This window comes from Indicator indicator, chromosome 14 (assembly GCF_027791375.1).
Source record: "Indicator indicator isolate 239-I01 chromosome 14, UM_Iind_1.1, whole genome shotgun sequence".
In the NCBI taxonomy this organism is placed as follows: domain Eukaryota; kingdom Metazoa; phylum Chordata; class Aves; order Piciformes; family Indicatoridae; genus Indicator; species Indicator indicator.
In genome coordinates, this window is record NC_072023.1 from 12462961 (window position 1) to 12488900 (window position 25940).

Consider the following 25940-nt stretch of genomic DNA (forward strand, 5'->3'; position numbering starts at 1 on the left):
AAATATCAATGAGCTGTCCCAAAAAAGGGCATTGTCTGCTCTGTGCCCTGAAGAACCTGCATACTATTCAGTATTCATCTTTCTACTCACTTGTGAGATTCTGGGTTAACAGAATCCACCCAGAGATCTTAAAACTACACAGCAAGATGAACAGTATATTTTCATGGCATTATCTTTAGTGAACACAAGGTATAAAATAAAGGGGAAATGAATTCTGTAAGGTCCCAAAGTTAGTGAATGTTCTTGCATCACTTCCAAGCATTAAAAAAACCCAAACAAAAACAATAACTGTGCACAGTACCCAGGAGGCAGAATCAAGTTGCATATAGCATTTGCAGTAAAAACCCGAGGCCATGCAAGATTTGTCTCATTTGATGTTTCAGCTGAAATTCAAAACAATCCAAATACATGAACATTTTCAGTGAATCTGAATCCTTATATTTATATAAATCTTTATGATAGACACACACATATATATATACAGATTAAACTAATGTTGCTATGGGGAAACAAGTAGAAATGTGTTAAAGTTTATTAAACTTTGCTTTGTTTAAATCCAAATGTCAGAATAAACCTAGGAGAGGAATGTACTGTGTTTCTCAGGTCTTAACCAGAAGAATGCTAGTAGAGGCCATTGTGAAGTGTGAGTCTCATACCTGTTTAGGTGAAAAACTTAACGCCCTCACGTAATGAAGAATGACTACAGGCTATTAAAAGCTGCACAAAATTAGTCTTGTTACTTCCATTGTGGAGACAGCACATATTCATGTTGATGTCAGGTGTGTGTGGAATGTCTTTGGCTGCCTTCATCTACATGAAAAAAATTTCTTCAATTCTAGTGAATGGCAGGATTATGAAGTGTTTCATATAAATGCTTCATAAGAGAGGTTTATAAACCTCAGTGAAGTCAGTCCAACTGTTATCTTCACTCAGCAGCTCGTATTTCTTCAGAACAAAGCCTAAACATGTAAGGAAAACGTGCTCTTCAGGCCCCGTATCACTGTGAGGGGGGAACAATCTTTCCCAGGCTCAGTGAGATTTTATTTCTGTAGAGGAAAGGGGCAACACAGAACTGCAGATATTCTAAACCAAGATTTCGTTCCACCGAATAGTTAGGTGGGACCTAGGTGCCATGGGCCATCCTCCTCCATCACCCTGCTCTTCTCAAGCTCTTCTTTCTCAGCTTATGTGAGACCTGGGAACTCACAAGGGGATGTAACTTGTTTTCCTCTCAACCGACGAAGCCAGATGGTGGTGGACAGCTTTGAACAGCGCTGAGGATCCTCTATAAAAATGGAGCCAGTCCCACTGACAGCAGACCCCCGATTGTGAAGTGACCGGAGCGCGGGGAAGAGGACGGGGACAATGCCAGCGGGACACAGTCGGCAAGGCCACTCTGCCCCGTTTGCTGTCTCCTAGGGTCTCCTTTACCATACCCCTGGGCAAGAAGTGCGCCTGGGTCAGAGACCCCACTACACAACCACCACCAGCTTTGCATCTGGCGGCAGAGCGCTCTTTTGCCGGGGCCAGGTAAAGGAACCTAGAGGAGCACCTCGGCAGGCCGTTTTGCCTCAGCCCCGCCGCAGTTCGCCCCTCGGCACGGGGTGGGTGGCCCTAGCTGCCCCTAATGCCAGGTCCTCTATTCGTATAAAACAGGCGGGCAGGGCAGAGCCGGGCAGGGCCGCGGCTCCGGCGGGCGGGAGCGCGCTGAGGGGAAGAGCCGGAGCGCGTGGCGGGGAGGCGGCGCGGAGGGAGGGCAGCCGAGCTGCGGGAAGCGGGGCTCCGCGCTGGGACTGGTTCCTTCGCAGCCATTTTCTGTCCAACCAAACAGCCGATTTGCGGAGGGAGCCAACCAGGGCCGCACTGGAGGTTTGTGCCTGGCTCCGGCCAATGATTGGTAACCGGTTCCACTGCAGGCTCGAATGAAATGTCCGTCTCCCTCCCTGGGCCCCGGCGCTGCCGCCGCGCCGCCGCCGCGGGGACCAGGAAGTGGGGGGCCACAGCCCCCCGGGCCCCGCCATCGGCCGCTTGCCTCTTTGTGCGACCAGAGGCGCGGGGGTAGCGTCGGCCGGGGGAGCGGAGTGGGAAGGCGAGGAGGCGGCGGCCGCGCGGGCAGGGAGGCGGCGGCTCGGGGGTTCCTAGCAGGGGTGGTGGGGCTGCATCATCTGCCGGTTCCTCCCTTTTGCCATGGGGCTCGGAGCTAGGAGGAGTCCCCCGCCGCTCCGGCTCCATTTTGTGGCCTAGGTGGGGTGGTGGGTAGGAGGCGGAGACGGGAGCGCGGTTGCCCGGCGGCCGTGCCCGCCTCGAGCAGGGCCGCGGCCGTTGGTGCGCGGGCAGGCGGGAAGCGCGGCACCTCTCACCGCCCACTGGGGTCGCGGCGGGGCACCTGCCGGCCCACAGCCTCTCCCCGGACCGGCCTGGCGGCCGCCACAACCCCCCCAGCATAAATTTCCCCTCTGGGCCGCCGGCTGCGCTCGGTGTGCCCTAGGGCCCCTCTTCTCGGTGGCGGCATGGCGGGCGGGGGAGGCGGCTTTGTGGCAGCCGCGCCTCGCTGTGCGCGGGCGGAGAGGGCTCCGCTCTTTTGTTTTTGACCGGCCAGCGCCGCAGCCCTCGGAGCCCCCTCCCCTCGCCGCGGGAGCGAGGGGTCGCGGCCCCGTCGCCCTGCTGGCGGTGTGCCACCACGCCCCCGGCCCCACGCCGGGCTGGGAGCCGGGCAACGGACTAGACAGACCTGGCTTCTGCCGCGCTTGTCAATAGCGAAATTTACTTGAAAGCCTGGCGGTGTTTTGAAGGGATAAGGCGTGCAGGGGCGAGTCACCGCGTTGTGCTGGGAGTACTGGGGTGACGGTGCGGGCAGCCCAACCTGGGCACAGCGGTTCGGATCAGGAACAACGGGCAGTGGTGTGCAGGAGGGCTCCGGCAAAAAGCTCCGGGCAGCGGATCGGTGTAGGTGTGCGGCCTCTTGGCCCTGCAGGCCCGGGGGGCTGCTGCGTTCAGCACGGAAATCACAGCCATGGTGATCTAACAATAAAGTTGGTAAATAACGGAATGGTGTGTGTTGTTCGATTTGAAAACAAGGAATCACAATAGATAAGGTACTTCTCGAATAGATGTGAGCTAGGTGCTAGGAAGACTGGGAGTGTATTTGTGTAAGTAAGGTTTTCCCCCCATGTGCGGTCTGATGTTGCATCATTGAAGGGCATGAAATCAGGAAGTGAGATTGATCGTCTGGCTCGGCCGAGCAGTATCGACGTTGTTTTAGCCTGTAGCACACGACAGGTAGAGGTGAGACTCCTAACGTTTGCAATGTCTACATAACTTGTGTGTTCATCAAGTGTTCTTGGGCATACCTGTCTATGCTGGTTACTACTCTGTCCAGAAATTATGTACTGAAGAGTATTTTTGTAGAAACAGGCAATCATATTGGGAAATAAATAAAAATGTTACAGGACTGTTTTTGCAAGTACTAAGATAAAGTGGTTAAAGAAACCTTCCTCAGTCCTGCTGCAATACTGCAGAAATAGAAAACCAGTCAACTCCTAGCTTGTCAGTTGCTTCAAAGGTTAACCAAAAAGACTGGTCTGCATAGAACTGTCAGGTAAAAGCTACCTTGTGTATTTGAATTGCGTTTGGGAAAGCAAAATGATAAACGTTTCTAGGTAGTGAGGGATGTAGAAATGTGGATTTCAGCCCTTGAATGGGCACTCTTAAATGTAGTAACCTTTGCCCATCTTGCTGATTGATGGAAGTTATTTTGAATTTTAAAAAATTCAAAATTTAGCTTTCTTGAAGTTCAGGTGAAGTAATAGTGAAAAGCTAAATGGAAGGAGCTGCATTTTTCGGTCTGACTTTCAGGAATGGAGAAATGGTATATGCATGATCATTAGCATAGAGTTTCTAAACAACCTTCATGATTACTCTCTACGTTGCTCATGTGGCGTATGGCATGAGAGGTATAACATTAAGAGGGGGATCTAATTCTCTGGGAGACTGGTTTGAGTCGTCATGAGATCTGAGTTACTTGTGCTCTGCATTGAGTGGGTGATTATATATGGTCTTGGCTGCTGGCATTTATAGCTATAAAGTTATATTTGAAGGAAGTAAACAATATTGGATATTGCTCTTTAAACTTCAATATTTGACAATGACAGCAGTTTAGAATTTGATAGATAAACTTGTTTGTGCCATTAATTACATGAAGGGAGGCAGGATACAGAAATTGAAAAAGATTGTTCAAGATACTGTGAAGAGAGGGAATGTTAAAATGACAGGAAACTTTCAGAGTCAGATTTGTCAACATTTAAAGGATTGCAAGGCTCTTTAGTGCTTTCACCTGTAAAAGTTCGCTTAGAAACTTCACTTTTCAGTACTGAGTTTTGCAATACTACTTTAGAGAATATTTGGAAATTGATGTTTTAGTGGCAGGATACTTGTGGAAGGCACAAAACATGACACTATGTGCATACTAAACAGTGTATGTAAATAACATCAGTATAATAAAAGGAAGAGTCAGCAAATTTGATAATTTTTATGAAACTACTGGCTTGCTCTGAACTAACTTTATTAAATTCTAACTCACCCTATTTCTTGGTACACCTCATGTACTGCTGCAGTGAGGGGAAAAAACCTACTAATGGTATCACCCTTAGAAAAAGAAAAAGTCAGGCTTTATGGCTTGCTGGTTTAATAAATAGAGAAGCTTAGTTTTTGACAAAATGCTAGAAAAGCATTGAAAACTATGTGGAAAAGTAATACAGGGCTTTCAGTCTGCTGCAGGAGGGAGGAGGTGGTGGTGCAGTCTGTTAAACACTATTGCCCTTGAATCTTCTGCAAAACCAATAGAACTGCCTCCATTGCTCTAGTGCTTTTTTGTTGGTTGGTTGGTTTGTGGGGTTTTTTATGTGTGGTGGTGGTGTTCCCTCCAATTTTCTTGTCTACTGCTAGAGAAGGCATGAGAATTGTTTATCCTGCTTGCTGCGTATCACTGACCCGCACTCCTGCTTCATGTAAAAATACATTTAGTCCATGCAGCTAACCATGCTTGTGAGCGCTTAGCCAGCCTAGTGAGGAGCCACCACATAACTTGGGCAGAGCTGGATCCATGCAGATGGGACTTGTGACTGGTGACATCAGGAGTTGTAAGATGACCCATGAAGCTGGTAATACTGTGGTTTGTGAAAGGGGAAATGGAAAGGTGAAAAGGCCTGGTTGGTTTCATGAGGGAAAGATTTCCCCCTCATGGTCCAGGGGAAGAAGCCTGGTACAACCTAGATGGTAACAAGCGTTAGTGACACTGTCAGATCCTCTCAGCATCAGTCTGCTTCACTGAATGTTATTCTGCTGTGGGGGAAAACACTGAATGTGAGAGATTTAGAGGAGCCCAAGATGGAGAGGTGCAGTGCAGCATCTATGTTCTAGGCATGTGCTAAGAGATTTAAACTTTGCATTCTTGTGGATGTGCTAGGATGATGTCCTATGAATGCGTTTACCAATTGGTGTTTCTTGCTACAGGAGACACTGCTTTGCTGTCAGGTGATAGTTCAGTGGGAAATCAGATTCTCCAGAAGTCATCGAAAAATTATGGAAAGGGGAAATGAAAACTGTATTTTCAGTTAAAAAAATCTTTCTGTTTCTATATAGGAGCAAAAAGTATAGGTGCAGAAGGTTCAAATACAAATTCACTGCCTCTGCTGTTGTGTACTGCTTTACATACCTTGTAATAAGATGTGGTGGCAAAAATTAATCTACAATGATTGATGTGGTTGCTACCTAGAGCGGTAGTTAAGTTTCTGTCCTCCTTCTGTGGCAGGGACACACACGTGGAAAACAGACCAAGTGCTTTGGTTCGTGGAGTATTATTTTCTGCTGTCCATTTTGTAGGCTATCGGCTTTGGGAGGCGTGATGGATAAATACCACATGAAGTACTTAAATCACAAGAGGCCTTTGGTTTCCCTTCAAGAGACTAGCTTTGCAAATCATTGCCAGATTAACTTTCCCATTATGAAGACAAAATCCTGTTTCTTTGATTCTATTTTTGCCTTTTATACTGATCTGTGTTTTAGATCCATCTTGTCCTCAGTGCTAGTAGATCTGGGCTTGCATTCTTTAGCTGTTGTTCAGTTGAGCCACTGATACTGCTCTCCTCTAGTAAACAGGATGCAAAATTTACTTTGAGATACTGAGGTTTTATTGATTCACTGTAGCTATATTCTATAAACAGTTTAAATTGTGGGTAGATGACAGGGTTTTTTTAAGTGTCCTCCAAACAATTTTCTACCAGATGTCAGTGTAAACCCTGTATGTGCATTCACTTGCATCTTACCACAGAATTTTCTTTGATGTTCTTGATCTGAAATGTTTCTCTTTTTAATGTATTTCTCAGCTTAATTTTATTTGATCCATTAATTTGTACATTCTTAGTAATACTATTTTTCATTAGAGATTAAAACCAAAAAAGCCACACCTGAAAACAACTAAGAACAGCCACAAAAATACCCCTCAAAAATCAAACCATACCAAAAAATCCCCCCCTAACAGACAAAACCAAAACCAAACTAAGCAACAAACAAAAACCCCAAAACCAAACCAACCAACCAAAAACACCACTAGGAGGCTTTGTGCTGCTGCTCTGTGTTTGTATGTTTTTTCTTATGTATCACCAAATACTTAGTTTGTGTGTCCTATGTTCTCTCTCACTGTTGATAAAAATCAGATATTGTGGTCACTTTAGAGACTGACATGTTGTCACTTCTGGTATGCTTAGCTGTCAGTCGTGATTCAGTCAATATGTTCATGCATGGTGGAGCATCAGTGTTTTTCTAGCACTTAAAGGCAATATGCAGTAGGTACTTCTTGCAGAGGTGTGCAGTACATGCTACAAGACCAACTAGAGTGTTGGAAGCTGTCCTCCCTTGTACAATTCACACAGGTGGGGGAGAGCCTATCTTGTATTAAAAGACATTGCAATGTCTACATGCTGAAACTGCCATGCAAATGGGATGTATAATCTGCAAATAGGTGCTGTGGTTTGAAGGAAGTTGTAACAGCCCCAGAAGATAAAATTGGAGGAGGGGTTCTTGCCCATCTTAACATTTTAGAATTAGATCTCCCAGGATTCTGTTCATGAAATTTAGCATCTTATTCCATAGAAAGAAGTAGCACTTTAATACTAAATGTGCCAATGTAAGAACTGTTGTCCTTTTAGTTCCCCAGTGACTACAGCTACTGTAAACAGCGTGTTTCTGTGCTACATTGGACTGCTGCCTTTTTAGACTAACTTGAGGGACACTGAAAGCAATTGGTTTTGTGGGTTTGGGTTTTGTTTGTGGGATTTGTTTGTTTATTTAAAGCGTGGGATTAGTTGGCAACAGTGTATTGAGAACAGTGTGTTTTCATTTTCTGAGTGTTTTGTTGTCCTGAGCTGGCAGTCAGGTATGTTGACTGAAGTCTTAAACACCTGAAATTAAAACTCTAATACATGAGTGTGTGACTGTGCTCATTATGAGATGACTAGGATAGCAGTGGCCACCTTTTTCAGCAGGGTCATGTTTGTGTTATCTATTGGGTTCAAAGAAATACTAGTAGGGTGACTAGTTTTTTTTTTTTTTAGGTATCTGCTATATTCAGATACCTAAATCTAGAATTGAATGAAATGGCAAGCCTGACAAATTCTTCTATCCAGCTTATTTGGATTGAAGCAGTATGTAGTGATGCTGCTCCTTTTGTAACTGTGAGGCCACCCATAACGTGGAAGAGGCTTACAAAGCAGCTGGGCAGGCTCTGTCTATGTTGGTCTTCAAGATGTGGCTGGATAAAGCCTTGAGCAACCTGCTTGGAGTGGACTCTGAGGAAGAGTTGGACTAGAGACACCCCAAAGCCCTTTTCAACCTGAGTTATCTGTGATCCCAGATTAGGACCTGGTTATGCTAAGCATTATGCAGAATGGTGTTACACTGTCTGTAATGCCCTGATCCAAGGTTGTCCTGGCAGCTGAATGTCTTTCTTAAAGTAATACTCATAGAATTAATTCCCGTTGATGTTAAGCTGTCAGTGCCTGCTTGCTTTATCTGAGACAGATCTGCCTTTTTCTTTTGCAAGCCTTTTCCTGTCAATTTTGCTATTCACTATTTTAGATTCATAATGTTGATAAGCTTCCACTTAAATTCTCACTAATTATGAAAGAATACATACTGTGTATAGATATGGAAATGTGCACACAGAAAAGAATAAAAGAAAAAGTTAATACCTCAAGGCTGCATTAGTATAATGTAGCCAAAACTATCTGCAAATGCAGCAAAGGTTTAAAAGAGATTTTAGTGGGAATCAACTTTTGAAGGTGATCTGGGCTGATGAAATGGGTTTTTTAATGAGTGCTGAATCTTGGCAATAAAGGTTCAGATGGGGTAGCCTGTGGGATGAATGAGCATAAAGCAGTGAATTATCACATAACTGCAGAAATTTGAAGAAGGAAATGTTTTAGAAGATACAGAATCATAGAATGGCTTGAGGTGGAAGAGACCTCCAAAGTACATCTAGTCTACACCCCCCTGCAGCAAGCAGGGACATCCCCCACTAGATCAGATGGCTCAGAGAAGACTGAAAGGAGAAAAAGTATTAAGACATTTTAAATAATACTGAGGCTGAGTGAACTTAATGCTTAAAGTGTATGGAGACCCTAATTCTGACTTTAATTCTAGTAAGGATCAGTGAGCCAAAACTGAGAAAAATACTACTGGAAAATCCTAATATAATTTTGGAGGTAGCTTTTGTGATGTACCAAGCGGCAGTGTGTTAATTGCTTCAAATTGCAGAAGAAGAAAAACAACTGTCTTTATTGGGGATTTTGATGGTCTTGATGAGCAGGATTGTGATATCCTTGTGCTGTCGTAACAGGGAGCTGAGTAAGCAAACTGCAGACCCTTTGGAAAATTGAAAACCAAAAAAAAGTATGCACAGTGCAGACAAAGCAAATTTACATGAAACTTGGCACACAGAAGGTTAATGCCTGAACTTACTCTCTTTTGTATAAGAAGTGAAACTATTTCATAAAGCCCATGAAAAGGGACCAGAAGTGCTTTGAAGAAAGAAATATGTATGTAATATTCTATATGATGAAGTGGAAGAGTTGGGTGGGTTTTTTTTTTTTTCTTTCAAGTAGCTCCTAAGGCTATGTCCAGCTGTTGTAATATTGTTTGAATGTGAGCAGCACTTGGGTTACACGTGCGTCTGTGGCTAAGTGCAGCACTGGACCTTGCCTAAAGGTTTGAAAGCAAAACCTAGCCCTGTGACCACAGGCAAAGTGCAGATTGGAGAGAGGTTAAATTACTCATATTTCTGGGTAAGTATAAAAATAGCACAAGACTGCTTCTCCCTCCCTCTTCAGGCTAATGGTACTGGGAAGAAGTGGGCTGTGTGGTGTCATCGGTAATGACCACACAACCCTTTTTGGGCCAAGGTTGTTTTCCAAAGACACCAGGGTACCTGCACAGCTGCTCTGTATCAGAGGGTGAATGGAGCTGGGTTCTGCCTCCCAGGGGGCTATGTGTGTAGCTTGTCAGTAAGGCTGGCTGCCCTTATCAGAAACAGCTGGAGTGGGAAGACAGAAGGATGGGAATTGCTGGTCCAGAGAAGAATGAAGTGTGAAGTGGAGAATGGGAATGCAAGAGATGATTTTCTAGCGAATAGGTAGATAAGCAAATATTAATAGAGTTGTTTGATGTTAAACATAACCAAGAAAATTCAGGGCAAAGGTGAATCTGGTGCTGTGCATCTAAGCATATTCAAAAATGTTATTTGTGTGCCGGTGTTGAAAGAATTTACACGTGCTGGGAGCCTTTTCCCCCTCCCTAAGTTTTGCATTGTTTCTTCTCTCCAAAAGAAGCATTATTAAAACACATGACTACAAAAATACCACCTGACAAGAAAAAAAAAAGGCATGGGAGCTAAATGTGTTGCAACTGGAAAAAAAAAAAAGTTGATTGTCCAAAGGCTTTAAAAAGTTCTAGACTTGAATTCAGACTTGTGTTTGACACTTAAAATAGCTCCTTTGAAAGTGGCACTGTTGTTTACCGTGGTTTTTTTTAATAGGTCTGAACTTTCTTCTGAGCACCTCCTCATAGTGTTTTAGGGAATTTCTTATTCCTGTAAAAAGGCAAAATGTATGCTGGTAACAGATTACATGGGCTGAAGCATTCGCTGCTGTAAGAACATATGTGTGTCTGTGAGTTGTGTGTGGTGGCAAAACATGGATGCAAAGGCAGAGATGTGTTGAGCTGCTGTTACAGCAAGCCCTCACAAAATAGCTGTGAACTTGAAAAGGAGCAAGGAGGCATCGTCACCTCTTTCACCTGCAAAGAATGAGGAATGCATTAGATGGATACATGCAATATCTCGCAAGTGGTGAGACAGCACGCTGCTGAGAAGCCTCTGGACCACAGCCTCGGTTTGGAGCAGCACCATGAGACCTCTTCAGTTGTTCACAAAGTAATCTAGAAAACACTGAGACTTGCCAGCAAATAGCTGCTGCTGATCTCTGGAGTTTTGACTCATTTGGAAGGGGAGAAGGCAGGCTTTTCCCAGACTTCTCTAGCTGATATGTGATTGGTGCTTCCCAGGACAATGGGCTCTAGCTGGGGACAGAAGTGCTGGGTCTTTTGGCTTCCTCCATTCTTCTAGCATTCAAATTACCTGTCACCTCAAGGGAAAGGCTTCTTGTTGGCCACCATGTCAGAACATTGTGAGAGCAGCACTGAAGTATGCCCAGGGAGAGTGAGGCAGGGCAGGACCAGGGAAAGCAAAGGAAAACATGACTCAGAAGGCACCTAGAAATGACTGGTGCCTCAAGGAAAATGAGGATGCCAGGCTGACTATGAGGGCTGGCTGGGAGTTTGTCAATGGGCTTGACAAGAGCTGTTTGTGTGGAGGGTACTGGTGAGTGAAGGATCACACTCTGTGTGATAATTGTAGGTAAAGCATTCAGTGAGCAGTGGGCTAATGTAGATTTTGAGGGTTGTTTTTGAGAAGCAGATGCCTTGACCAGTTCTGGTCAGACTCTCATGGGAACAATACAAGGTTGCTATACCTGTGCTGTGTGAACCAGATGTTTCAGTGCACAGCCTCTGCCTCTGGCTGAATTTTTTGGGAAGCTTCACAAAGCAGTTTTACTGTTTCCACTGTCAGTAAAGCTCAGTAACGAGAAGGGATGCTGTTCTCAAATGACAAAATATGCTTTGTATAAATTGGTCTCATAGTTCTAAGGTGATTAAAGTGCTGCTTTTCAGCAATAGCTGCACTTACTGGTGTAACAAACATACCTGAAATGTTTCCTTCTGGTTGTAGATGGATGGTGATAGCTCCACGACAGATGCTTCTCAGTTAGGAATTGCTGGGGATTACATTGGTGGCAGTCACTATGTGATACAGCCTCATGATGGTAAGAAGTAAATACAGCTATTTTTTTATTTATTTGTGTGTGTGTATATATATTTCCTTCCAGTTCTTGTATATTTCTCTATTCTCTCAAGCTAAAAATTTACAATTCTTTTATCATAATGCCTCACTATATGAAGCATATTTTCTGCAGTCTGAAGGTGGGGATTGGATTTTACAGTGGTAACACTGAATCTTTTGAAGTCATGACCAAAAAAAAAGTTCTAGGAGACAATTTGTATTTTGATGTATGACATTAAGAATGCTTGATGTTCAGGAGCGAATTTCTGCTCATAATGTGGTAAGGATGATGCTGAACAAAGTGCCTTGGTGGTGCATTTTATTTTATTTTTTTGAGTGATTTCTTCAGTGTTAATACACTGTGCTTTCAAAGGTCTTCATTCGTCAGTGTAAAATTTTAAACTGGCTTAATTTTTGGCTGCTGTCTGTGAAATACAATTTCTGTTAACTTTTCTTTATTTCATTAGACACAGAGGATAGCATGAATGATCACGAAGATACAAATGGCTCAAAAGAGAGTTTTAGAGAACAAGATATATATCTTCCAATTGCAAATGTGGCAAGGATAATGAAAAATGCCATACCCCAAACAGGAAAGGTAATATGCTTGTCTGTTATAGAAGATACATAAATGAGTTCTGTTCCTTCCTCTGAATGTGTTTTTACAAATGATGCTGGTTTACTGGAGAAAAGCCTTATAAGAGAAAAATAAAAAATCTGAGCAGAATTGAGTAACTGAGACCGAGTCCATTTTCCTTAGGTTTCTTAAAACTTTTAGTAACTGCTGTAATTAGAATATCCAAACCAGTGCTCTTCATAGGGCTTCCAAGAGCTTTCTTTTTCTAAGATGTGTCTTCTGAAATTGTCATAACAGGCCAGATTTGGTGACAATCCCATATCAGTAATAATATTTTCAATGCAGTTCTCTCTTAAGAAATTTAATCTGCTTTTATTGAGGTGCATAACATTTTGAATAAATGAACCATTTTGTATGAAACAAAAATCCAGTCCTCATCCTGAAGGAAAGAGAATGGTTAGTCTTCCATCACTTGAATCTTTACGCATCCAAATACCTAAATGATCTTAGAAGGCTGCCCTATACAATGTAGCAGATAAAGCTGGATATTCAAAGACTTCTTCTTGCTTGTAAGAACACACTTTTTAATCTATTCTGCTGATTGTCTCAGTGTTTGACCATTCTACCTGTTTATTTTAAACTTCTGCACAGCTCATATTACTTGCTGTTTATCTATTGTATTCCAGTAGTGTTCCTGCCCCAGTAACATTTCCTGTAGTTAAGCGGATTTCTTTCTCTCTTTTTTCTCTTTTTTTTTTTTTTTGAGCTTGCTCTAAATAGAAGCAAGACATAATTTACTTGCATCTGCTTGTACTTTCATAGTGTTCAGGGCTTTCTGAAGATCTGGGTGTTACATTTATATCTTTGCTGCGAAAATCTCCTCACTAGTCCATATTGTCATAAATTTTTAGTGATCAAGATGAGATTTTTCTCAAGAATTGAGCATATGGGATGTTGAGCTATCTTGAAAAAAAGGGAAGTTTTGTGAAAAACTGCGAGGGAAGCTCTTGACTGATGAGAACTTCTGAAAATCTCCCCCTGTGTGTCTGAAAATATCAGAGGAACTAGTGAAGGTTCTACATACGGTTACTGTTGGTTTTTTTTAAATGCAAACAGGTTCTTCTCATGTGAAAAATAATAATCTTTGTCAGTTTCCTAAATAAGCATGAGTAATGTTTGCTGTTATTTATTTTAAGTCAGGTAAATTACTTTTTGTCCTGCTGAAAACCATAATCAAATTTACTTACTCCATTCTTGCCAGGGGCATATGTTTCTTCATTTGAATTCTCATTTGGAAAAAGTTACACCACAATATTAAAGCATTAGAGAGGCTTGCTGCTAGGCACATACTGTGTCCTTGAATCTGGTCAGGATAAAAATATTTGTCACTGCCAAATTTGTGGGAATTTACTGCAGTGGAGATGGAAGTGCTGAGCTGGTTAAAAGGAAGATGCAAGTCGGCTGTGACATTGTAATGGACAAGTTTAAAGAGAAGGAGTGGTTAAGCAAAGTAAGCAATACTGAGATGCATCTATATGTAAAAGCTCATGCAGGACACAGTTATGGCTTGAGCAGATCCTGGCAGTTGGCTGTGCTGCGCGAAATAGTAAAACAAGCTAAAAGCGTGTTGCAGCTGTGCTTACATAGAGCAGCGATGACATCCAGTGGTTCCCTCACATACAGGTGTTGCTTAAATGGGTATCTATCATCAGGTTTGGAGATGTTTCCTTATTGCCTAGTGTATTCTTTGGGATTGTTTTTAAAATCTTCTTGCATCTTGATTAATCATTTTATGATACTTTTTCATTACTAGATTGCTAAGGATGCAAAAGAATGCGTGCAAGAGTGCGTAAGTGAATTCATCAGCTTTATAACGTCAGAAGCAAGTGAGAGGTGTCACCAAGAGAAAAGAAAGACCATCAATGGAGAGGATATTCTCTTTGCCATGTCAACCTTGGGGTTCGACAGCTATGTTGAACCTTTGAAGTTATACCTCCAAAAATTCAGAGAGGTTGGTATAGTTTACAAAAGTATTTTCTGATTATCTAACCTGGTTGAGTTTATTCTTAGTTCCCTGTCACTTTAGTTGTGTAATGGATAGCTTGCACAGTATCTCACAGCTATATTCAGGGACTAATCTAATGTTTAAAAGCGTACCAGAGGATATCAAGAGAAAAAGTAGTAAGTAAGCATTTTGATTTGACTTGCTGATTCAAAGTAGTTAAAGCTTTCAACTGAATAAATTCTCTTATATACTGCTGGTAGTAAATCACTGTGCTTTTTAAAGGTGCCTATTAAGAATACTTAATTTGATCTTTGGGTTCAATCAATAAAACTGTGCTAGACTGCATCCTCTGAGGAACTAGGCTAATGCCTATTACTTGTCTGGGCTTCAGATCTGCAAAGGAAAAAGATATTTTTCTCATGTTGGAATAATGATTCACATGGAAACTTATCTTCTTCAATGAAGTTTTTTAATTGGCCCTTTTTTTTTTTTTGCCTATCCCTCATTTTGCTTTTGAGACATAGTGCATGCTAGGTATGTGATACAAGCAGTTTAATTTATCCCTTCTCTGAAAGTGACTTTCAGCAATTTAACCTTTTTGAAGGAGGAGTTGCTTCTGTTCATTTGGGTTGGTTTTTTTGTTGTAGTTGTTGTTTTTTGGGGTTTTTTTTGTACTGTTCCTCCCTGTCTGGAGACCAAAGAGAATTATGCTTGCTTGCTTTGTTTTGGTGTTCATTTACCTCAGAATACCAGATTTAACCAAACAAATCAAAGTAATTTTTATCCAGTGACCTCTCTTCCTCATATCCCAGGGTAGGGGTGGGGGGGAAGAAGAAGAAAAAAAAAATTTTTTTTTTTTTTTAAATATGGATGTGTCTGTTGGTATGGCTGCTTGGCTTTACTGGCATGACTGAATCAGGTATGTCTGAAATGGCAGTACTGTACAGTACTGGCAGTACAACTCTTCAGACATTCTTTGTGTTCTATAAGCTGAAGTTTTTAATTAATGGGGTCAGACAAGCTAATGATACCTAATTTGATAGCACTTGAAGCTTCCCCTTCCCAGAAGGCCCACTTGCTGTGATGATTTTCTGTGCTGATATCCTTTCTGGCTGTAGTCCTTGATGTAGGAAAAGAAATCCAGTATCTTGGTTTTAAACATCAGCTCTTAGCTTTATGATGATGGCACTAGTGTGTGCTTGGGAAGCAAATGTTGCACATTCTCAGTAGTTCTGAGATTCTGTGATTTCCTGCAAATGCTTTTAAATGCTCCTTTTGGATTACTGCAGATCTTTGACTTTCTGCAGAACATGAAAGCCTTTCTTAGAACTACACAATCCTAGTTTGCAGAGTTTTGTTTCTGAGGAGTGTGGCTAAGATGAAAAACACCCTTCATATATTCTTGTCCTCTGCATGTTCTTAAATCCTATGGAGTTCTACAGGTCTTGGATTTCAGACTCCAGCTGCTGCACAGTGACTCTTCTGCAAGTCTTGAAACAATCTGAAGCACAAATTCTTCCTTCTTCACACAAATTCTTCATTTTTCTCTTTCTCCAGGCAATGAAAGGAGAAAAGGGAATTGGGGGAACAGTTACAACTGGAGACAGTCTAAGTGAGGAGCTCACAGAGGAAGCATTTAGTAAGTAATACTTTTCAATTTATTATATTATTACTATGTCTTTTCCAAACCCAGAACTTCCTTTAGACATCAGAATTCTTACTTGAGGAATACAGCCTGGACTGCTCATGTTACATCTATGCTTCATAGAGATTTTACATTTGAGATGTCTGGAAAATAGCCTGTGCTCAGATGAACTCCCAGTCAATAGATTTATGGCCAGAGTGAAGTAATACAGTGATAAATTACAACACTCTAGTAAGAACTAACGGCAACCATGGAAGATTTTTAAATGCGTACATTAGTTCCAGTATTTTTCTCTACACTTAAACACAGATTGTAATGAAATATGCAAACTTTTTTTTTTCTTTTTTTCTCTCTACCCTCCCAGTAGCTCTAGCCACCAGGGGTATGTCTAGGCCACATTTGTTCTCCTTGCAAGACTGTTGAGGAAAAAGTAAAATAAACTTGACTTGAGGACCTCGTCTTTGAGAAATGAGCCAGAAAAGGACATCATCTTCATATAATGCTAAAACACTTTAGTATTTCTTAGATTGAAAAGAATGCACAGTCTGGCAGCTGAGAGGTGCAAGGCAAGGAGCATCATGTTCATTCACTCTAGTTTTTCTTCCATTTACTGTGAATTAAAGCCTGACAGTTGTTGGGACTTTGTGTTGGTTTTGTTGATGCTGCATTCTTGCATGTAGGCTTCACCTTGCCATTTAAATGTTACAGACTGGTAATCTTGAAGCTCATACAAGAAGAATTAGAAGTTCAGCTCTAGTCATATCTAGTGATGAGATTTGTTTTTTCAAGTCTCTGATAAATCTTCTATTTAAAATCACTGGTAAACTACAGAACTAGTAACCATTTAGAGCCTAAGGACTGAAATTACCTATTCAGGGCCCCAGTGATTTGGCTATGCAGAACAGTACAGATTCTCATGGCTCTTCCAGCCTGGCAGATAAGATCATAAAACTGGCTGGAAATTAAGAATATAAGCCTTGATAGTTGCAGGGAACTTAAAGAAATACTATTTTAATTTTGTAATTAAAGATTAGGCAATACAAATAGGAAACGCTTAAGCCATACTCACTCAGATGCAATAGTTCTGTTGTTCAGAAGTAGTAAGACACAACTATAGGCCCAACTTACTTACCTTGTATATGTTGCTGATGGTTTCCAGATTGTAGTTGTTGGGAGCCAGCTTAGAACCTTGTCAAATTAATATATAGAAATTGTTCTAAAAGCTTAATTCTCTATATATTTTGATTTATACTCCAAACATGTAAACTGCAACTCAAACAACCCCATGTATCAGTATAGGTTGGGGACTGACCTGTTGGAGAGCAGCACAAAGGGAAAAGGGGAAACCACTCAGGGTCCTAGTGGATGGAAGGTTGACCATGAGCCAGCAATGTGCTCTTGTGGCCAAGAAGGCCAATGCCATTCTGGGGTGTATTAGAAGAGGTGTGGTTAGTAGGTTGAGAGAGGTTCTCCTCCCCCTCTATTCTGCCCTGGTGAGGCTGCATCTTGAATATTGCATCCAGTTCTGGGCCCCTCAGTTCAAGAAGGACCTCAAGGAACTGCTTGAAATCAGAGTCTAGCACAGAGCCACAGAAATGGTTAAGGGAGTGGAACATCTCCCTTACAAGGATAGGCTGAGGGAGCTGGGTCTCTTTAGTTTGGAGAGGAGGAGACTAAGGGGTGATCTCATTAATGTTTATAAATATGTAAAGGGTGAGTGCCAAGAGGATGGAGCCAGGCTCTGCTTGGTTGATGCCCAATAACAGGACAAGGGGCAATGGGTGGAAGCTAAGGCAAAGGAAGTTCCATGGAAACAGAGGGAAATTTTTTTTCCCTGTGAAGGTAACAGAACACTGGAACAGGCTGCCCAGGGGGGTTGTGGAGTGTCTCTCTCTGGAGATGTTCAAGACCTGCCTGGATGCATTCCTGTGTGATCTGGTATCGGTCATCCTGCTCTGGCAGGGGGGTTGGACTGGATGATCCTTTTGAGGCCCCTTCCAACCCCTAACATTCTGTGCTTCTGTGAAATGTTGAGGGAGAATATATAGTTGGAAATTGTGATTGTGCCTGTGTTCAGTATCTTCTCCAAAAACTTATGCTCTGGATGCTCATGCTCTAAGCCTGAGTACAATGCTTGCCAGAAAATTGAAAGCAAAAAGAAGAAATCCCCTTACATCTGTGGATCCTCTGTCCCTTTCCCAAATTTGATGGCATCATAGATTAGTTTAGGTTGGAAGAGACCTTAAAGATCATCTAGTTCCAATTAATCTGCTGTGGGCAGGGATACCTTCCACTAAATCAGGTCGCTCACATCCCTGTCCAACCTGGCTGTTAATACTTCCAGGGAGGGGCATCTACAACTTCTCTGGGTGACCTGTTCCTATACCTCACCATCCTCACAACGAAGAATACCTTCTGCACTTCTGTAATCTAAGTCTACCCTCTTCCAGTTTAAAGCCATTACCCCCTGTAATACTGTATGGATGTTCCCTGTTAAACAACAGAAGGCTGAAGATCTTCTCCTAGTCATTTGTTCACATATCTCAGGCCTGGGAGCCTCATGGGGCTCTATGAAATAGGCCTTAATTTGCAATTTGAAAAGAGCAGCTCTGGAATTGAATATCAAGTCTTAGTAGGATGCAAAGGAGATGTTGTAGTAGTAGGAGAAAACAAAAAAGAATTTCTGTAAAATAATTGTATCCAGTGCTGCAGGTATTTCTCTCCACAGGGACGCAGCTAAACATCTGTTCAGAATGATGGTCTTGCTGCAGGACTAGCAGTAGTAACTGTGCTACTGTGGCACAACCCTTAGTTCTTTGTCTTAGCCCCTGAAAGGAAGTCAGAGCCAGGTGGGTGTTGGTCTCTTCTCCCTAGTAACAAATGATAGGATCCTGAGAGGAAAAGGCCTCAAATTGCACTAGGGGAGGTTTAGATTGGATATTAGAAGAAACTTCTTTACTTGAAAGGGTTTCTAACCCTGGAATAGGCCCCCCAGGGAGGGGAGACAGAGATGTGGTGCTGAGGGACATAGTTTAGCACCAGACTCGGCTAAGTTAGATACGGTTGGACTTGATCTTAGAGGTCTTTTCCAACCAAAATCATTCTATGATTCTAATGCCAGAGTTGGGTCAAACGCCTGGTATTAAAATGTTGCATTCAAAACATGTACACCAAAGGGCAGTAAAATTTTGCATCTGCCAGAGCCACTTCTCACTATGATGTTAATGCATCTCTTAACTTGCAGCTTAAGTATTTGAAAATTAGTATAATGAGGGTAGGAAAAAAATATCCACCCACCCAAGCAAAAACCCAATTTAAAAACCCCCAAGCATCAGCTTTCAATGAAATTTCTTAAGATTAGACTGTTTTCAGAATTTTTTTCTGTGTTCTGTATCTCATTTATTTGCACATAGTGACAGCCATGCTTCAGAAAGAGAAAAGCCCTGTTGTTTGTCCCCTAGAGAACATTATGCTGCAGTGACTTACCTTACAACTTCAGAGCTTTGCTGCTTTGCCTCCAAGGAACAGTCCTAACGTGCGTACTCTGAATGCCACTGAGCTCAATGTACAAGCATTTGTGAAGGTTTATCTTCAGAGCATCACTCCCTGTGTTTTCTTTCTACATCTCAGAAGTAATTTCACTGTTCTATGAAATTTGGAGCTCTAGTGCACGTCCTGAAGGGCAAGCTGAAGTCAGCTGGTGTAATGTGACAGTGCCAGGTTTTTTTGGTCATTGCCCACCTCTGCTGCCTTCCATGGGGCTCTAGTCACTGATGGATTCTGTTTTATAAGAAATGCAACAGTTTCACTGAGTTCCTCATGCATGTGTATGCTCACATGCTGATCTTAACATCTGAACAAAACAAACAATTCTCCAGGCTTCTTGGGATATTGAATGCTGGAGACAGCTTCTTCAGTGGTCAGGATGGCAGCTGCGTGTGTTCTGCATCAGATACATCCAGAGTAGAGCAAGGTTCAGTCTTACTTTTAGATTATCTGACGCAAAATGAAGTTTAGTCTTGTTTCTTAGTAACAGAAATACACTTGATTACTTGTTTAACATCCGATAACATGTCTGTGCCAAGTGTAGGATGATGGCTGTCAGGAGAAGAATGGCTCTATAGTCCTGGAGTGAACCGCAATTACAAGTTATTTAATGGTGACAGACACATCAAACAAAGCTCTGTGTGTCCTGCAGTTCCTGTCTAACTTTCTTAAAACGCTCTTTCTTTCAGCTAACCAGTTGCCAGCAGGCTTAATAACTACAGATGGCCAACAGCAGAATGTTATGGTCTACACAACATCATATCAACAGGTACCGTACCACATCCCCTACTCTCCCTTCTGATGCTGAAATTCAAATGCTTTGTTCTGAAAGACGAGAATGAACTTTTAGTCCTTTGGTGCTGGCTGGCATGACATTTCACCATTGTGACAATTCAAGAGGGTGATGCAGTCTCAGAAAAGGTGCATTTGAATGTAAGCTTGCATTTTCTTTCTCTAGATCTCTGGTGTTCAACAAATTCAGTTCTCATGATTTGAAGATAACTTTGTATCTGGGAACACAAGACGGAAAAGCTGTGCGACTCTAACGAAGAGGCAGTTTTAATGACTGGTGAAGAGATTTATCTCTTTGTATATTAAATAGCTGTAATGTAGCTACCAGAAGCTTGACTAATTGAGGTGTGAGTTCTGACTCAAATCTTTTTTCATGATGATTTTAAAAAAAAATTTGGATTTTAAAGGTATTAAAGTATTTTTGTTTTGTACAAGAGTTTGTTGCTCTGTATAACTCCTGTATGCATTGTATATTGCAATTTATTACTGTCAGAGATTTGTAGACAGTTTCTTATTTTCATATTGAATCATGTTACTTTTGTAATTCAGGTAAACAGCTGGGTTAATTAATGTTTACCCTTTGAATAAAATTGTAAGGGGTAAAGTTCATTTTTGAATGCAAGTTGCCTTTATTATTATAAAGATTGAGTTGGTCTTGGTTATGTAACTTGTCTTGCATGACAACCTCAACTAACCTTACATGTCAACATATTTATTGAAATCTTGAAAGGGAGCAGGTCAGATGAATTGCTACAACTGCATTTTTTAAACGTAACTTCAGAATTAAAAGTTAGTAGAAACCAGCCAATGCTCTACTACACTTGGAGACTTAGAGCTTATCAACAGTGTTGATGGAACACTTGACTGGGTGTGATGCAGGTAAATTTTTTTAATTGGGTTTTTTTTTCAGTTGCATTAACTCTCCTTAGACTTACTTTGACATATTTAAGGTAGTTGTTGTGCTACTGAAATAGTTCTTCCTTTTTATGTATGGTTTTTAGAATCCAAAACTTAGAAAATAAAGGGTAGTGAGGGTGGGGGGTGGGGTTTTATAGCCCTTCTGGTGAAAGATCTCATTTTAACTTTTTACTGAAATGTTTTAAGGTTTCTTGTGAGACTGTGGGAACTCAAGTATGTTAGCAACTTCTGCGTGTGTGTGTGAGTGTGAAACTTGGACAACTGATACAAATCTGAAATGGAAGGCAGACTTCTGCTTTGCTGTCTTTCCTGGTTTTGCAATAAACTCTACCTAGGTAATGTAGTTCTGTATGTTTAGTGACCTGTTCTTAGTAATGTTGCTGTTGCTTTTTGTAAGTGGGTGGGCAGTTCTGTTAGATGCAATGTCTTAGCCTGTTGGGATTGGGGTGGTGGCTTTAATAATATCTCTTACTCAGATGAATTTTGGGACCTTTGATATTTTTACTGTTTGCAGTAGAATGAAATGTAATATAATGATCATTATCTTACCACATACCTGTCATTAATTTAAGCAAACCACACCTTGAATCTGTTGCCATAATAATTTCTTGATGTTTTTGCCGCCTTACTGTCTTTTTCTTAACAAAAAAACAAACCAAACAAAACTAACAGTTTGATATTGCGGAAATTACTTAAACTAAGATATCCCAGTAGCCTGAAATAACCAGCTCTTTGCTAAACAAAAATTTCATGTATGTGCAGATTGGCAGTGTTTCTTACAAATCAGCATCATGCTGGCAGATCCTCTGGAGACAATCCAGTGTGTTCTGTGGTGATCTGGATGGGTGTTCTGAGTCTTGCGGCAGTCTGTCATTCATCAGCAGCTCTGACTGAACAAATGGTTTTTCATTAAATGTAAAAATGAATAACACAATCCCTACATGAGCCCCTTTTGTTTGTATTTCATTTATTTCAGGCTGTCATACCCTATTCTTGATGTTCCCAGATTTGCAATGGAAAAAGCTGTGATCTCAGTTAAGGAGAAGCTAGGAGAGATTTGGCAGTTGGATGTGCAGAAAAGGGGGCTGAGGTCATCTGTCACATATGGTTTTCAGTTTGCCATCTCTTCTGTGAGTTTAGGTTAAAAGTGTTTTGACTTTGTGGTTTACATGCTATCATGTGAGCAAAGTTGCTGATACTGCTTTGTTTTTATTTTTCTCTTTTTCTTTTCTCTGCCCCTCACCTCCCAAGATCCAGCAACAAAACTGCAACTAACTTGCTCATTCATTTCCTGAAAATGCAGGTGTAGAAGTAACAGGTACAACACTTTGATCTCTCTGAAAACATTCACCTAATAAAGTTTGCAGGGTACTGTAGTGCTGGTAAAACAAATGTAGTATGAGGAAATAGTTGTCTAATTTATATTAGTAGTAGCACAACCACCGTGGAGTCTGTCTTTTCATTTTACATATTTTCTGGTTTTAAGTAGCTTAGACCCAAACCAAAAGTGAGCATTCCTGCTATATTCCATCTGCTTCTACAAAACTGCTGTCTTTGGTTCTCTCAATGTTTTGTTTGAACAGAACCACAAGTTGACCTTGAGCTGAAGACAGCTGTGGCAGCCTATGCTAAAACTTAGAGAAAGGCTGCTTGAAATAAGATTGGTCTTCAAAGATCTTTTTTTCAAGCACAGTGTCCATGATACGAGCAAATTTGACTACATTAATTTTTAAAATTAGTGTGATTTGTTCCTTCTGATCTTTCTTTACAGAGTGCTTGTGATATCTTTAAAAGCACAAAAACACTCAACATTAGCCAAAGTGCAGTTATGAGAAAAGCTAGTTTAGGTGGTGGTGTTTTACATCTCAGTTTCATTACAGGCTGAATGGGAGCTGAGGTTCTGCCTTTACCAGTCTTGTGATGTATGTATCCATCTTTACTATTTTATTTATTCCTCTGTTCTGATTTCTACTGAACACTAAAATATGCAGCTGGATGGTGTAGCCAGAACACAGAGGGAGTCTTGGCATGAAGCAGTACATCCTAAATAATCTACTGGCCCATGCTTATCTGCCTTTAGCTAAAACTCAGTGTGAATTATGGAGGCTATACTTTACATAGCCATCTTTCTTGAACTGCATGCTGGATACACTATGAAACATGTCAGATTAGTAGATGGTCCTTATTGCAGTTTCAAGATGATGCTGATTAACATTTTGCAAGCTCTTATAGGGGATATCTCTCTTGCTTTTGTTAGGAGAGGAAGCATATGGGCAACTGCAGGCACACAGGAGATTCCTCAAAGCAATATAAAGGGGAGGGAAAAGGGCTACTTAATTTCCCTTGTTGTCATAATAAGAAGAGCTGGCAGCAGCCTTGCTTATAGCCATAGCATTATTAATTTTTAAGAGCTTTGAATATGATTAACGTTCTACTTAAGTCATAGAGACTCTCTGCCTCAGTTACATTTACAGTGGTGAGACAATTTGCTTTCAAGTCACTGCCTTCCCCAGTGGGGCAGGCTAGCGTTTTTTTTTCAGTTTTGATTTGTACTGAAGAAAAAGTTTTTCACTTAAATTTGAAGTGAATTTCCCTAAGTTCATAGATGGAAAAAGCTTTCTATATATATATTCTAAGATGAATAATGTTGATGGGAAATTATATATTATGTAGGGCCCATGAAGTCCTATAGGAAGAAGTTAAATACTGATACTGTAGGCAACGGTTATTCTTATAGTCCCCTTGCAAATGAGTTTGATGAAAAGAGTGATGTAAGGATGCCTTTTGCCAGTGGTGCATAAGACATACCTAGTTGAAAACATGGACCAGTTTCTCCTCTCTGAAAATAAAAAGATGTTCTGGTATAATCATTTGCATTTCCACCCTCTAAAATGCTGAAAAAATGATACTTAAGCGGCTGAATATTGATCTGTTTACCCATTGATCTGTGAAGCTGGCATGATAATGGACTGCAACGTCACCTCTGACCCTCAGTATGTAAAAATTTAATGGAAAGCTCTCTAGAAACTCTGTGCCATTTCAGCTTGTGCTGACACCCAAGGCCAAATGCTCTGGGGAGTGCAGACAGTTTGTCCCCTATGCACAATGGTTTCCAAATTGTTGGTGGCTGCACCGCATTTATTAAATTGCAGTCTCCAAGAATGGTTGCAGAGGTGGGGAGAGAGGGGAGGCAGCGCACAGCAGCTCTGTGGGAGTTGGCTACACTGATTTAGGAAATCTTCCAGGCAGAATGCCAGGGTAATTTCTGGGAATAATTTATTGCAGCACACTGGGCCAGAGGATCCGTTTGTCAGGAGCAGTGGCACCTCATTTGCTTTTGTATGAAAGAAAACTATTGAGGTCTTTACCTCTGTTGGGCAGAGGAGCATCCTTCAGAGTGCCAACCTTGTCTATGTGTCCCTAATACGAGATGTGGCCCAGCTTGTACAGCATCAGAGCTGGCAGCTGCTTTTTAGGACAGGGCTGCCTGAAAGGGTTTGGTTTCTGGCTAACAGACCTCAGTAAGATAGAGGTGGCTCAGTGCTTGCCCCAGGAAGGCACATCAACAACGCATTGCAAACAGTTTTGGCAGCAATTTACTTCTGGTCAGAATCAGCCCAGGGTTTTGATTCTGTTTAGAGGTGCTGACTACTTTGCCCTAGAAATTGCTGGGTGCAGGGTGAGTCTTCCCCTGCCACTGAGGTAACAGTGACTAAAACAGGTTGCTGCTGCTCCTAAACTGTTTGCATTGTAAGTCTTCAGCATGCACAATAAAAAGACATAAAAGGGCTTTTGACAATTTAAAGCAGTTTCCTTCCCTGCTTTGATACATAGTTCTCTGTAAACGGTGGGTAGGGCATGGACCTTGCCACTGGTTGTAGCTCACCCAGTGACCACTACAGCAGAAAACTCTTAGATGTATTTGCTTCAGGGTTGTCTTTAGCATGACAGAAATGAGAGACAAAACTACAGAACAAAATAATAAAGTAAATAAGGGCAGAGAATCTGAATGAGGTGGCTTTGATGAGAATTATCTCCCACTTAAAAAGACGCAGTAACAGTAAATAAAAACAACTTCCAACTGCACATGTAAGCTTCACCGTTCAGGCATCAATGATGTGTCACTCGTGGTCACTGTTTTATGCAACAGCAAATCAGGAGCAATATATACTATTTTTATTTCTCACTTCAATCTGTGTGAAGAAGAGTCTGCCCCATCAGAGCTTATCTCCTATAGGGAGAAGAGCATAGTGTAGGTAAAGGACTCTGGGACACACTGTGTTGTCCAAGTCCTTGGCCCCAGTTATGAAACCCAAACCCAGCCAGATGCCTGAGTTCCCTGTGTAATACAACACACCAGAAGAAGCAATCTGGTGAGCAGAGAGCTGCCAGGAGGAAAAGCCAAGTACTAGGGGAGAAAGAAAAGGATCTGAAATCTCACCTCTATCCAGCTGGAAAGCATTTCTGCTGCAGGGAAACAAACAGGCTCTGTCACTTCAGGATGGGAACGAGACAACTGCAGGGCCTGTGGAGTGCTGCATCAGAGGATGAGCCTACTCTTGGTCTACACTAAACCAGCAGCAACAGCCACGTTTTACAAGCCAGGCAGCTGAAACTCATCCCAAGAGTCTCTTGAGTGGATGCGGTCAGAGCAAGTTCCATGCCCACCAGAAAAAGAAATACAAATAACTGGCAATTTTGTGTTGTCTGTCTTGACAGATCCCATGTTGGTTCAGATGGCTCAGCAGCACTTTTCTACAAGCAACTTGATCTGTCTAATCCCCTAGTAGCAGCACAAATACAAGAAACTTATCCCACTAACTAATCTTCAAATAATAACTACAGAAATAGTCTGCATTCATACTACAACATTTATGCTGTAACATAAGTAAGTAGCTAGTCTTTTTTTTTTTCAAGAGAGCCATTTCAGAGAGCTATTCCCAGGCTTTGAATATTTAACTCCGGGAGCAGACAGCACATAAAGTCAACACAAAAAAAGCCTTCTCCT

General features: G+C 41.6%; 1 protein-coding gene across 1 annotated transcript; it reads left to right on the top strand.

The window, feature by feature from the left end:
* The first annotated feature begins 1849 nt into the window (after positions 1-1849).
* Positions 1850-20384, top strand: NFYB (nuclear transcription factor Y subunit beta). Its single transcript, XM_054386659.1, has 7 exons — positions 1850-1869; positions 11339-11432; positions 11917-12047; positions 13840-14037; positions 15589-15670; positions 19912-19991; positions 20181-20384. Exons 2-7 carry the CDS (start codon positions 11339-11341, stop codon positions 20211-20213), a joined length of 618 nt encoding a protein of 205 aa, XP_054242634.1. The 5' UTR covers positions 1850-1869; the 3' UTR covers positions 20214-20384.
* Positions 20385-25940: the final 5556 nt, after the last annotated feature.

Bases quoted from the DNA above. Each gene is read 5' to 3' on its own strand.
- NFYB (XM_054386659.1), top strand. From the start codon at position 11,339: ATGGATGGTGATAGCTCCACGACAGATGCTTCTCAGTTAGGAATTGCT. The intron at 11,433-11,916 runs GTAAGAAGTAAA...TTATTTCATTAG, and splicing joins TGTGATACAGCCTCATGATG to ACACAGAGGATAGCATGAAT. The intron at 19,992-20,180 runs GTACCGTACCAC...TTCTTTCTCTAG, and splicing joins ACACAACATCATATCAACAG to ATCTCTGGTGTTCAACAAAT.